The sequence below is a fragment of the Silurus meridionalis genome, chromosome 26 (genome assembly GCF_014805685.1).
Source record: "Silurus meridionalis isolate SWU-2019-XX chromosome 26, ASM1480568v1, whole genome shotgun sequence".
In the NCBI taxonomy this organism is placed as follows: Eukaryota; Metazoa; Chordata; class Actinopteri; order Siluriformes; family Siluridae; genus Silurus; species Silurus meridionalis.
The window spans coordinates 14,664,631-14,678,447 of NC_060909.1; the positions used below are offsets into that span (position 1 = coordinate 14,664,631).

General features: G+C 38.6%; 1 protein-coding gene across 2 annotated transcripts; it reads right to left on the reverse strand.

Annotated features, from left to right (window-relative positions):
• Positions 1-1,312: 1,312 nt before the first annotated feature.
• LOC124379642 (uro-adherence factor A-like) lies at positions 1,313-12,365 on the reverse strand. 2 transcript variants are annotated; one of them, XM_046840071.1, is made up of 7 exons: positions 12,350-12,365; positions 4,287-4,328; positions 3,705-3,876; positions 2,909-3,598; positions 2,444-2,512; positions 2,218-2,261; positions 1,313-1,471 (listed from the first exon to the last, which is right to left on the reverse strand). In XM_046840071.1, exons 1-5 carry the CDS (start codon positions 12,353-12,355, stop codon positions 2,496-2,498), a joined length of 927 nt encoding a protein of 308 aa, XP_046696027.1. In that variant the 5' UTR covers positions 12,356-12,365; the 3' UTR covers positions 1,313-1,471; positions 2,218-2,261; positions 2,444-2,495. The 2 variants fall into 2 exon arrangements, with proteins under 2 accessions (XP_046696027.1, XP_046696026.1); XM_046840070.1 differs by lacking the exon at positions 12,350-12,365 and adding an exon at positions 9,218-9,450.
• Positions 12,366-13,817: the final 1,452 nt, after the last annotated feature.

The window sequence follows — 13,817 nt, forward strand, 5'->3', positions numbered from 1 at the left end:
ACCTGGATCTCAAATATATCAAAAGTTTGCACAATGAACATATTTAGATATTCATTTGTTCACTGAACTTAGTGTTTACTTCATTTAATTACTAGATTTTACAACTACATTACCCATAAGCCTTTGTCACTCTATCAATGAGACGGGAAAACATGGTGCTGTATTTTGTAGTTCATTGAAGTGTATACTTGTGCTGTAGTGTTACGGTTAGGATCTCGGTAAATCGTGAATTTCTTGTACCATAGCAATACCTCATTGTTTAGTGACAGTATTAGTGAACTCATAATGAGAGTAAAACAGTTTGCAACATGAAGCACCTTTTATTTTTGCCTAAATGTTAATCCAGCCACACCCCGTCAAAATAAACGTCCCACTTAATTGTCCAAATATAGTAATTACAGGATCTACCAGCTTCAGGTGGGTTATAACAGGTCAGAAATATATGTATTTCTTCTCATTAAAAATACAATTTAACAGTTATATATTTCTATCTGGAGCTAACCTTATGTAGATTAGATTATTGATTAGTGAATCTTTTTTTCTAAAACAATGGCCTACTGATTTCCATGGTATGAACAGCTGTATACGGTGACAGCTGTATATAGTATGAGGAATATATATATATATATATATATATATGTGTGTGTGTGTATATATATATATGTGTGTGTGTGTATATATATATATATATATATATATATATATATATATATATATATATATATATATATATATAAATAAATTTTTTATTGTATTGTTTTATTGTATTGTATTTTTATTGTTTTATTGTTATATATATATATGTATATATATATATATATATATATATATATATATATATATATATATATATATATATATATATATAATTTTTATTACAACAAATGTCTTAAAGTATCCTCTCTCAACTAGATACTTAAATACATTCATAATAAAATTGTATGCAAATAAGGCAATCAGTTTTGGTAAAATATGTAAATTTTAATAACCATTCTTATTAATAAACATATTCTATTTTAGGCTAAATGAAAAGAAATATGTAAATGGGAAATATGTAACACTAAATATATTTTTATATTTATATTTTGGTATTTATTCATGCATGGCATAAGAGACAGTTCATGTAAACTTACCCATAATAAAACTGCTCTGCAAAAATCATTAAAAACATGTTGGGAAAACCATTATAACAGCATGTTTGTAGCATGTCCTCTCCATGTTACACCACCTGGCTGTTAAGCAGTTCAGAAAACATGCAAAAGGTGTATAAAATGACAACAAAAAAAATACTAAAAGACTGTATGCACTGTACAAAAACTTTAATGAATTACAGCAATAACAAACAACAACAAGAACAACAATGACAAAACCCTCAAAATTTAATTCTGAAAGCTGGTTGGTATTTGGAGACTCGGGCAAAAAATGCTGGAACTCGCTGGCAGGCTCCCAGGTGTCATCCCAAGTTTTGCCACTGCAAAATATCATAAGTGCACATGATATTGGAACACAGAACAAAAATAATGATTATCAATCTCGAGTTCAATTATATTTTTTTATATTTGTTAAAGTAACACTCTTGGATTAGCTGAAAAGGGCTATGACTTGCAGAATACTGAATAAATGTAGAAATGTAGATTTCAGCATGTTTTCATGTTGCATTCCATGCAGATCTATAAGTTGTACAGACACAGGGATAAGGATAGTGACTGCATCTTGCTCCCATTTCTAATCATCATTGGTCTCATCATTGGTCTCCTGTTCTTCATATTTAATAATTGTGTATAATCCATTGTGTCCACTTCAATCAAAACATTTTGGGCTCTTGCTAATAACTACATATATTAATCCACACCAGGAGGTAGATCATTCTCCCATTTGTATCCAAAATAGTTGAATAATATTTTAAGAATTTTCAGTCTCAGTCTTCGAGTTTTAGTACAGTCTACTGACCATCGCCCATGTCCTATCAAAAACTTGCATCAGTTTTCTATCTATGTCAGAGGATAATTAGAAGTCAAGTCAAGATGCTTTTATTGAAGCTTTTATTCCTGCCATGATCAACTACACGACCAGGGAGCTTTCTCTTGCCACAGACATAAATAATAGGAACTTCCATGCTGCTTGCAAGACACCATTTTAACTTTGCCAACATCATATTGGTCATGAAATAGACTTAGCATTGCAATGGAGTTACATTTTTAATGAAACAGGACTTACCACACAGTGCAAGGCAACCAGTGGACTTTCAATTCTGCTTTTCCCTACACACACACATACACACACACACACACACACACACACACACAGTAATAATTATTGAAGCTGTTTAAGCAGTCACTGGATAGAGCACTGGACATATTGGACATATAACATTGTTTTATTATCTTTAAACGCCAGAATCAGTCACTAAGACAAACAAGAAGCCTAATAAAAGACATTTTACCTCATTTGTTCTTTTTCCGGTTATTTTATCAAATAGGAAGATCTTCTGCCTACTACATTTTTCGGCAACCTTAATGATCAAAACACAAGGAACGTTTATTAAGCAATGAATGTCAAGTTTGCAGTTGAATTCAAGTTAATAGTTATCATTTCACTTGTGAGGGGATCTGTGGTCTTGTCCATTTGTGTCCAGATGACTATGCCCTTGCTTTTTGTCAATCGAGCAAAACGTACTGGGCCGGGTTTTTCAAAGCCCTCTTAGCTTAAGTCAGTGATTGACAATAACCACAGCCCTTGGACATTAGACACGTAAACACAGCTGAATAACTAAAAAGAACAAAATACTTTTTATTGGCTACCAATAACCTGATGACCCGAATAAATTTCATTGGCATGAAGTCAGCTTTGTCTGAGAGCAAATTTATTGATAGTGTGGATTAAAGTACACCACTGCCAAAAAACGCACCTTTTCTTCCCTTCTTCACATATGGCCCCTCCTGACTCAATGACTGGGAGGTGGAAAATGGAGCAGTTGGAGAACAAGACTGTGGAATGGAGAGATCTGTGGTGATAAACGATGGAGGAGAGACAGTGGTGGCAGAAGGTGGCAGTGAACCGATTAAGGTTTTTGTCCTTTTCCTTCTCTGTTGCAAAGACCTAGAACATGGAAGTGAAGGTGGAGGAGAAAAAGAGTGTGAAGTTAGAACAACTGAGGAAGTAGTAGAGGAGCTAGGAGAGAGTGAATTTGGAGAACATGGGGAAGAGTGAGAAACAAGGTTAAGTGTATATAGAGTCTCGGTCTTCTTTGTAAGGCTTTCCGGCTGCGCCACGGTGAGGCTCTCCGGCGGCTCCACGGTGAGGCTCTCCGACTGCTCCACGGTGAGGCTCTCCGACTGCTCCACGGTGAGGCTCCCCGGCTGCTCCACCGTAAGGCTCTCCAACTGCTCCACCTTGATGCTCTCCGACTGCTCCACCGTGAGGCTCTCCGACTGCTTCACCGTGAGGCTCTCCGATTGCTCCACAGTGAGGCTCTCCGACTGCTCCACCGTGAGGCTCTCCGACTCCAAAATGGAACTGTTGCACTGCTCCTGACTGGGGCTTTTGTGCTGCTTTGTTATCGGGATGTCATTGTCCAGCTGCTGTGCTGTAGAGGTTGCTTTAATACAAGTTTACATTAATTTTATATCTGTACATATTAACAAACAAAAAAACATGCATTTTAAATACTAATTATTATTTCTGAACAAAAATCTTGCTCCTACCCTTAGTCAAGATAAATTCATATGCTGTCCTCATCTTATTTAAAAAAATTTTTGTGACAGGAGTGGGGAGCAGATGGGTGATTATGTCTGCAACCCATCTATTTGAATTCGTTTTATCTTGTTTGCCAATAAATAAAATAGGCTTGTAACCCACTGCCTCAAGTTTCCGCACCTGAAATGAACAAAAGCAGTTAAGCATTACACATACACATTAGTTAAACCCACTGCATTATCAAGTGCATTCATTCTGTATAAAGCAATTGCAAAGTGCAATGCAAAAAATAGGGGCCTTAATCAGTTTCAAAAAGTTTATTATTCGAGAAAAGAGAACATTTGACTTTTTTTAAAAGTCCAAATTTTTACCATTGCCAACATGACTGATTCATTATTTGACAGAGAACACAACTTATTGTTTTTCTTTAACACAACTGAAACATAAAGGTAAGTTTTATTTCATACAAAGAAGACTAAGTTAAATGGGTTTATGAAGGCCACATCATACTGGTACTAGACTATAATAATCACTATATGACAAACATAGGCACTTTAAATAACAAGTGAAAAACTAGCATTTTTACTCACCGCAATACGGGCAGAATCAATTATATGCCCAGCATTTCTGCTTTTCCCAGCATTTCCTGTCTGAGGGTTTGAAAGCAGTGAGTGAAGGATATTCACCAGAACTACAAACACACACTACAGTAATCACATTAAGGTACGTAATTTCTCTATTATGGCGAACATCCAGTTCACTCAGTGTGTGAAGTGTGACATGTTTAGTCAGTCTTTCTCCGTTGTTAGCGATAATTTTATCTGTGAGAAGTGTAAGATAGTTTGCTCTTTGACGGAGAAGATCTTAGCATTAGAGGAGCGCATCCAGAGTCTAGAGAGAAGTAGTGAGTGTGAGAGCAGTCCAAGTTCTGCAGGGGAAAGTCTGGATGCCCTAGGTGAAGGTAATATTCCCCCGACTCCGGCATTAGAGCCCTCGCAGCGGGCGAATGGGTGACGACTCGGCGGCATACTCGCAAAGCCAAAGCTAACGCTAAGGCTCGCCCACGGAGCACCATTCCTCTCCGCTTCACGTGTCCAACAGGTTTGCTCTCCTCAGTGAAGCACCCGCTGAGAAACCTGAAAGAGCTCTGGTTTTAGGAGACTCCATTCTGAGGCACGTGAAACTAGCTAGACCTTTAGGGGCACCAGCAGCACAGGTTATGTGTATACCGGGAGCCAGGCGCCGGACATAGCAGGTCAGCTTAGATTCTTAGGAAAGCACAGGTTCTCTAAGATAGTTTTTCACACAGGAGCTAATGATATACGCCTTCGACAGTCAGAGGTTACTAAGAGTAACATTATAGAGGTGTGTAAATTAGCGAAGGCAATGTCCGATGCTGTAGTATGCTCTGGCCCCATCCCAATGCGACGTGGCGATGTAGCCTACAGCAGGTTATGGTCGCTGAACTGCTGGATGTCCGAGTGGTGCTCCAAAACAATGTGGGCTTCATTAATAATTGGAGCATTTTTGAGGGCAAGGCTGGCCTGTTAGGGCGGGACGGTGTCCATCCCACCCGGGAAGGTGCTGCTCTCATTTCTTGTAGTATAGGTCATAGTCTCAGAACAGCACTAGTTAACAAGTGACTGTCTAGAGCCAAGGCCAGGGAGCAGACAGACAGGCTAAACCGACCGTCTGCTAGCTGCACAGAGTCGTCACTCAGGATCCACCATATTGAGACTGTGTCTGTCCCCCGAGCAAAACCAAAATATAGGAATTATCAGAAAGTCTGTTTAAGTAACCTGATTAACATTAAATTAAATAGGACTGAACGCACAGCCAGCACCTCTGATCTAAAAATAGGATTGTTGAATATTAGATCTCTCACGCCAAAAGCGCTTACTATAAACGAAATTATTACCGACCAGGAGTTTAATATAATGTGTTTGACAGAAACGTGGATTAAATCGAATGAATATGTAGCATTAAATGAGGCGAGTCCTCCTGGGTATAGTTACATACACCAACCCCGTCTAAATGGCAGAGGAGGCGGAGTAGCAGCTATTTATAATAATAATCTAAACGTCACACAAAAGACTAAACACAAATGTAAAACATTTGAAGTTCTCTACACCAACATAAAATATTCAGTGTCTGAAAGCAGGTCAAGTCAGTTAATTCCACTAATTATTATTTATAGACCCCAGGGCCCTACTCTGATTTTCTGATAGAATTTGCAGATTTCATTACAAATCTAGCTACTTCTTTAGACAAAGCATTAATTGTTGGAGACTTTAATATTCATTTTGATAATCAGGAAGACTCCTTAAGAGCAGCAGTTGTGTCCATTCTAGATTCAGTCGGAATTAATCAGAATGTTATAGGACCCACTCATAGTGGTGGACACACTCTCGACTTGTTGTTAACATTTGGATTAAAAATAAAAAACTTAGTCATAATTCCACAGTCTGAAGCTATTTCAGACCATTATCTAATCTCGTTTAAAATTTGCCTTAGTCATTGCATTTCTACCTCACCACGTTACCGTGTTAAGCGTACTTTCACGTCAGCTACAGCAGCGCGTTTATTAATTATCTTCCGATATTACGATATTAGATAGATCTCCGTCAGACCCCGCAGAGCTCGACTGGGCCACTGAACATCTAGAAACAACGTTACGTTACACTCTAGATGATGTAGCTCCCCTTAAGACCAAAATGATCAGGAGAAAAATTAGCACAGTGGTATAATGATCATACGCGCACCTTAAAACAGACCACTCGAAAACTAGAGCGTAAATGGCGTCAAACAAAATTAACAGTATTTCAAATAGCATGGAAGGAGAGCCTCCTAAATTATAGAAAATCTCTTAGTGCTGCCAGATCAGCATATTTCTCCACCCTCATAGAAAATAACAAGCATAATCCTAGATTTTTATTCAGCACGGTAGCAAAATTAACAGGAATAAAAGCACTGCGCTAACATGCACACCATCAATAGGTAGTAATGATTTCATGAACTTTTTTAATAATAAAATTGAAAACATCAGGCAAGAAATCCAGGCGGTTAATATAAATCCAAATTATTTTACAAGTAACCCTGTAGACAGCAGTGTCATTATAGCAGACAATCAATTACAAAGCTTCACTACTATTCATGAGAGTGACTTAATTTCATTAATCTCCTCATCAAAATCATCAACCTGTATTCTCGATCCCTTGCCTACTAGTTTCTTTAAACAGATAGCTCCAGAGGTAATCAAACCTGTTTTAAAAATAATTAACTCTTCCATTAGCACTGGTTATGTACCAAATCCTTCAAACTGGCAGTTATCCACCCCCTTATTAAGAAACCTGACCTTGACCCATGTCAGTTGTCCAACTACAGACCGATATCAAATCTCCCCTTTATATCCAAAATTTTAGAAAAGGTTGTAGCACAGCAGTTATGCTCACATCTGCTTATGAATAACATTTTTGAAATGTATCAGTCAGGATTTCGGCCTCATCATAGCACAGAGACGGCGCTAGTTAAGGTGGTAAATGACCTGTTATTGGCCTCTGATCAGGGTTTTGTCTCCTTACTTGTTTTGCTCGACCTTAGTGCAGCTTTTGACACCATTGATCACACTATACTGCTTGCTAGACTTGAGAATGTTGTAGGAATAAAGGGAACAGCTCTCTCTTGGCTCAGGTCTTATTTGACTGATCGCTATCAGTTTGTGGATGTAAATGGTGAGTTCTCCACGCTCTATGAGGTAAAGTTTGGTGTTCCTCAAGGATCTGTCTTAGGCCCACTGCTTTTCTCTTTATATATGCTGCCTCTTGGTGAAATTATTCATAAACATGGGATTCGCTTCCATTGCTATGCTGATGACACACAGCTGTATATTTCAGCAAAGCCAGATGAGAGATCAGCTTAACAATGTTGAGAAGTGTGTAAAGGACATTAGACAGTGGATGCTTAATAACTTTCTTCTGCTCAACTCAGATAAGACGGAAGTACTTTTACTAGGACCACATGCAGCTAGAAGTAAACTTTCCGATTACGTAGCATCTCTGGATGGTGTTTCTGTTTCAGCATGTACGGCTGTCAAAGACCTTGGTGTGATTATTGACCCGAGTCTTTCCTTTGAGTCTCACGTGAATAATATCACCAGAATCGCCTTCTTTCACCTTAGAAATATTGCTAAGATTAGAAATATGATGTCGTTACAGGATGCAGAAAAACTGGTTCATGCTTTTGTTACTTCTAGATTAGACTACTGTAACGCTTTACTGTCTGGGTGTGCGAGTAAGTGCATCAATAAGCTTCAGTTAGTCCAGAATGCAGCAGCAAGGGTCCTCACTAGATCTAGGAAATATGACCACATCACCCCTGTTTTAATCAGTCTACACTGGCTCCCAATCAAATCTCGCATTGACTATAAAATATTACTACTGACGATAAAGCACTCAATGGTCTCGCACCGCAGTATCTGAGTGAACTTCTGTACCAGTATGATCCTCCACGCCTACTTAGATCAAAAGGTGCTGGCTATCTGTTGGTTCCTCAAATAATGAAGACTACAGCAGGGGGCAGATCTTTCTCTTATAAAGCCCCACAGTTATGGAACAGCCTTCCAATCAGTGTTCGGGACTCAGACACAGTCTCAGTGTTCAAGTCGAGGTTGAAAACGTATTTATTTAGTCAAGCCTTTTATCAGTAGATTTCTCTTAGGTAAAGGCACAGATCTGGAGGGAACATGGATATAGAGTGTTTGGTGAACTGGTATATTTGTATGCTGTCGCCCCTCACATTCACACGCTCACTCAGGTTTGTTGACGGTGGTGTGGTGGGTCGTCTCTTATCCCAGAGATCCCTCATGTCTGTGTTACCTTCTGGTTCTCCCTTTTAGTTATGCTGCCATAGCGAGTCTTGCCGAGTCCAAACTGCACAGTGACATTAACTTTCATACACCAATAGTTACACTTAATAATCCATATCTTTCTCTTCCGTCACCCTCTCTCTCTCTCTCTCTCTCTCTCTCTCTCTCTCTCTCTCTCTCTCGGTCGAGTTAAACATGCTCCTGAGGCTCCAGTGACCAGTGTTCCTGCCCCTCTCCCTCCTTGGATCTTCACACTTCTGTGCAGCTCGGGACGGTCTCTTAATTCGGAGTAGAACGGGTGCTTTGAGGACGGATTGGACTGTAGTTGGTGTCGGCGGTCTGCTGCACTGACTCGGGAGTGCAGTTTGATTCTGATCATCATCACTGTACCCCACAACATTGTATATCTGCTTCAAATGGACATTTGGTGCAACCCAGATGAGGATGGGTTCCCTCTTGAGTCTGGTTCCTCTCAAGGTTTCTTCCTTATGCCATCTCGGGGAGATTTTCCTTGCCACAGTTGCTCATCAGGGACAAACATACTTACAAAGAACATATTTATGTTTAATCACCACATTATCTGTGTAAAGCTGCTTTGAGACAATGTTCATTGTTAAAAGCGCTATACAAATAAAAATGAATTGAATTGAATTGAATTTTCATGACAGACTGTCCCCACTGTCTATCCAGTGACACCACTTTGTCTTTTATTTTTTGATTAGTGGACAGACTTTCAAAGCAGACATGACACATTTTCCTGCTTGCCTGATTGGGAGTCTGGCAAGATGGACAGGGCCTGAATTTTGGCCTAGTCATAATTTGACAAGAAATATACACAGAAATATACACAGAAATATACAGAAAGATAGACAGATATAACATCTACAGATGTAAACAGTGAGAGAGAGAGAGAGAGAGAGAGAGAGAGAGAGAGAGAGAGAGAGAGAGAGAGAGAGAGAGAGAGAGAGAGAGAGAGCAGGTTAACAAGACAGACGTGGCTCTTAAAAGTGCCTTTTGCTATTGTGTGTGTGTGTGTGTGTGTGTGTGTGTGTGTGTGTGTGTGTGTGGTAAGAGAATTAAAATAAAAGAGGAATGTTCGAAGCTGGCAAATCTGAAGGACCTGATAAGAGAAAAAAAAAAAGATTTGGAATTCAGAATTGAACACCTCACATTTTTACCAATTTTTTCTTCATCAGTGTTGGCAGATGACCTACACCCTAACCCTAGATGACCTACACCAGGGGTCACCAACCTTTTTGAAACTGAGAGCTGCTTCTTGGGTACCGATTAATGTGAAGGGCTACCAGTTTGATACACACAGTTTTCAGTTTGATCTGAAATAACAAATTTGCTCAATTTACCATGTATTATGTTACTATTAATAATTAATTATATTCATCTATGTGAAGACACTGATCATGTTAATGATTTCTCACAATAATTATCAACAATGATTTAACAAAGTAGGAAACAGTTATTTTTAGAAAAGCGGGCGACTCATGTGGCACCATGTTGGTGACCCCTGAACACCCTAACCTTAACCCTAGATGACTAACCTAACCTTCTTTAGACAAGAACGCTTAATTTGCTTTATTATATTGTAAATATGTAATGCTCCACAGTATTGTTGGTTTTTTTAATTAATTAATTGTCGACATTAATTTGTATTGTTATTGCTAAGAATGGTGTATTTACTAGAGTTTTTTGTGTGGATTTGTGAACAATTACTGGAAAACACACCTATCTGGCAACCCTGTTCCTCATCTGAACATTTATAAATGGCTAAAGTATTAAAGTGCTACTGTCATTTTGGTAACTTAAAACACAATTTCCAAATATCATACAATCTCCTCTATTTCTTTGCATGATTAAATGTGGAAAAACAAATAAACAAACTTGAATGTAATTAGCTATCTTAGCCTGCTACTACACATTTGGTGCAGCAAGTTATATTTTTATAATGTTTGCTGTGATTTACTGCATCACAAAACTGCTTCCTTTCACTTCTACAGCTTCTAAACACAACTTCTTCACCTGATTGAACAGTTTTTGTTCAGTAAATTGTAGGGATTGTTCCCAATTATATTAATGAACTGTTCTACTTACCGAGTGGAAAATCGCAATGGAGCATGGGATCGCCATACAATGACGTCAGCGCCACTGATGAATTTATTAATAAATAAATAAATAAATAAATAAATAAATAAATAAATAAATAAATACTAATAAATAAATAAATAAATAAATAAATAAATAAATAAATAAATAAATAAACGTGGTGAGGGAAGACACGCAGGTAGTTAGTGAGAAAGAGGCAGTTTTAGAGATAGAAAATGTGGAAAAAGAAACCATGACCTGGATTGAGTAGCCCTGCCATAATTAATTTATAGCAAGCTATTGTTTTTTATTCTTATTTATCGTAGTCCCGATCCCGTTTATAACACAAAACGGACTGCAGTCTGATTCCCCAACACGTCAAATTTCAACGCCGCAGGTTTCGGTTCAGAGATCTACAGAAGTCTATGGGAATCCCTGCACGTTGAAAAACTACGCTAAAGGGATACCCAGTGTGTCAAAATGTGACTCCAGGGGATCCTGACCAAGCGTCCATATGTGACGAGTTGGGAGTGAGAACCACATCACTCCTGTTTTGATCAGTCTACACTGGCTCTCAATCAAATCTCTCATTGATTATAAAATACTACTACTGATGTATAAAGCACTTAACGGTCTCGCACCACAGTATCTGAGTGAACTTCTGTACTGATCCTCCATGCCTACTTAGATCAGAAGGTGCAGGCTATTTGTTGGTACCTCAAATAATGAAGACTACAGCAGGGGGCAGATCTTTCTCTTTTAAAACCCCACAGTTATGGAACAACCTTCCAAATCAGTGTTCGGGACTCAGGCACAGTCTCAGTGTTCAAGTTGAGGTTGAAAACGTATTTATTTAGTCAAGCCTTTTATCAGTAAATCTTTTTTCTTAGGTAAAGGCACAGATCTGGAGGAATATGGATATAGAGTGTTTGGTGAACTGGGATATTTGTATCCTGTCGTCCCCTGACTTTTCACACGTTCACTCAGGTTTGTTGACGGTGGTGTGGTGGGTCGTCTCTTATCCCAGAGATCCCTCATGTCTGTGTTACCTTCTGGTTCTCCCTTTTAGTTATGCTGCCATAGCGAGTCTTGCCGGAGTCCAAACTGCACAGTGACATTAACTTTCATACACCAATAGTTACACTTAATAATCCATATCCTTCTCTTCCGTCACCCTCTCTCTCTCTCTCTCTCTCTCTCTCTCTCTCTCTCTCTCTTCGGTCGAGTTAAACATGCTCCTGAGGCTCCAGTGACCAGTGTTCCTGCCCTCTCCCTCCTTGGATCTTCACACTTCTGTGCAGCTCGGACGGTCTCTTAATTCGGAGTAGAACGGGTGCTTTGAGGACGGATTGGACTGTAGTTGGTGTCGGCGGTCTGCTGCACTGACTCGGGAGTGCAGTTTGCTTCTGATCATCATCACTGTACCCCACAACATTGTATATCTGCTTCAAATGGACATTTGGTGCAACCCAGATGAGGATGGGTTCCCTCTTGAGTCTGGTTCCTCTCAAGGTTTCTTCCTTATGCCATCTCGGGGAGTTTTTCCTTGCCACAGTTGCTCATCAGGGACAAACATACTTACAAAGAACATATTTATGTTTAATCACCACATTATCTGTGTAAAGCTGCTTTGAGACAATGTTCATTGTTAAAAGCGCTATACAAATAAAAATGAATTGAATTGAATTGAATTTTCATGACAGACTGTCCCCACTGTCTATCCAGTGACACCACTTTGTCTTTTATTTTTGTTTAGTGGACAGACTTTCAAAGCAGACATGACACATTTTCCTGCTTGCCTGATTGGGAGTCTGGCAAGATGGACAGGGCCTGAATTTTGGCCTAGTCATAATTTGACAAGAAATATACACAGAAATATACACAGAAATATACAGAAAGATAGACAGATATAACATCTACAGATGTAAACAGTGAGAGAGAGAGAGAGAGAGAGAGAGAGAGAGAGAGAGAGAGAGAGAGAGAGAGAGAGAGCAGGTTAACAAGACAGACGTGGCTCTTAAAAGTGCCTTTGCTATTGTGTGTGTGTGTGTGTGTGTGTGTGTGTGTGTGTGTGTGTGTGGTAAGAGAATTAAAATAAAAGAGGAATGTTCGAAGCTGGCAAATCTGAAGGACCTGATAAGAGAAAAAAAAGATTTGGAATTCAGAATTGAACACCTCACATTTTACCAATTTTTCTTCATCAGTGTTGGCAGATGACCTACACCTAACCCTAGATGACCTACACCAGGGTCACCAACCTTTTTGAAACTGAGAGCTGCTTCTTGGGTACCGATTAATGTGAAGGGCTACCAGTTTGATACACACAGTTTTCAGTTTGATCTGAAATAACAAATTTGCTCAATTTACCATATATTATGTTATTATTAATAATTAATGATATTCATCTATGTGAAGACACTGATCATGTTAATGATTTCTCACAATAATTATCAACAATGATTTAACAAAGTAGGAAACAGTTATTTTTAGAAAAGCGGGCGACTCATGTGGCACCATGTTGGTGACCCCTGAACACCCTAACCCTAACCCTAGATGACTAACCTAACCTTCTTTAGACAAGAACGCTTAATTTGCTTTATTATATTGTAAATATGTGATGCTCCACAGTATTGTTGGTTTTTTTAATTAATTAATTGTCGACATTAATTTGTATTGTTATTGCTAAGAATGGTGTATTTACTAGAGTTTTTTGTGTGGATTTGTGAACAATTACTGGAAAACACACCTATCTGGCAACCCTGTTCCTCATCTGAACATTTATAAATGGCTAAAGTATTAAAGTGCTACTGTCATTTTGGTAACTTAAAACACAATTTCCAAATATCATACAATCTCCTCTATTTCTTTGCATGATTAAATGTGGAAAAACAAATAAACAAACTTGAATGTAATTAGCTATCTTAGCCTGCTACTACACATTTGGTGCAGCAAGTTATATTTTATAATGTTTGCTGTGATTTACTGCATCACAAAACTGCTTCCTTTCACTTCTACAGCTTCTAAACACAACTTCTTCACCTGATTGAACAGTTTTGTTCAGTAAATTGTAGGATTGTTCCCAATTATATTAATGAACTGTTCTACTTACCGAGTGGAAAATCGCAATGGAGCATGGGATCGCCATACAATGACGTCAGCG

Excerpts from the sequence above, each read along its gene's own strand:
- LOC124379642 (XM_046840070.1), bottom strand. The coding sequence starts at position 9,442 with ATGTTATATCTGTCTATCTTTCTGTATATTTCTGTGTATATTTCTGTG. Across the intron at positions 4,329-9,217 it reads GGGGACAGTCTGTCATGAAA|AGCAGAAATGCTGGGCATAT; the intron begins ATTCAATTCAAT and ends AATGCTGGGAAA. Across the intron at positions 3,599-3,704 it reads TGAATTTATCTTGACTAAGG|CAACCTCTACAGCACAGCAG; the intron begins GTAGGAGCAAGA and ends CTTGTATTAAAG.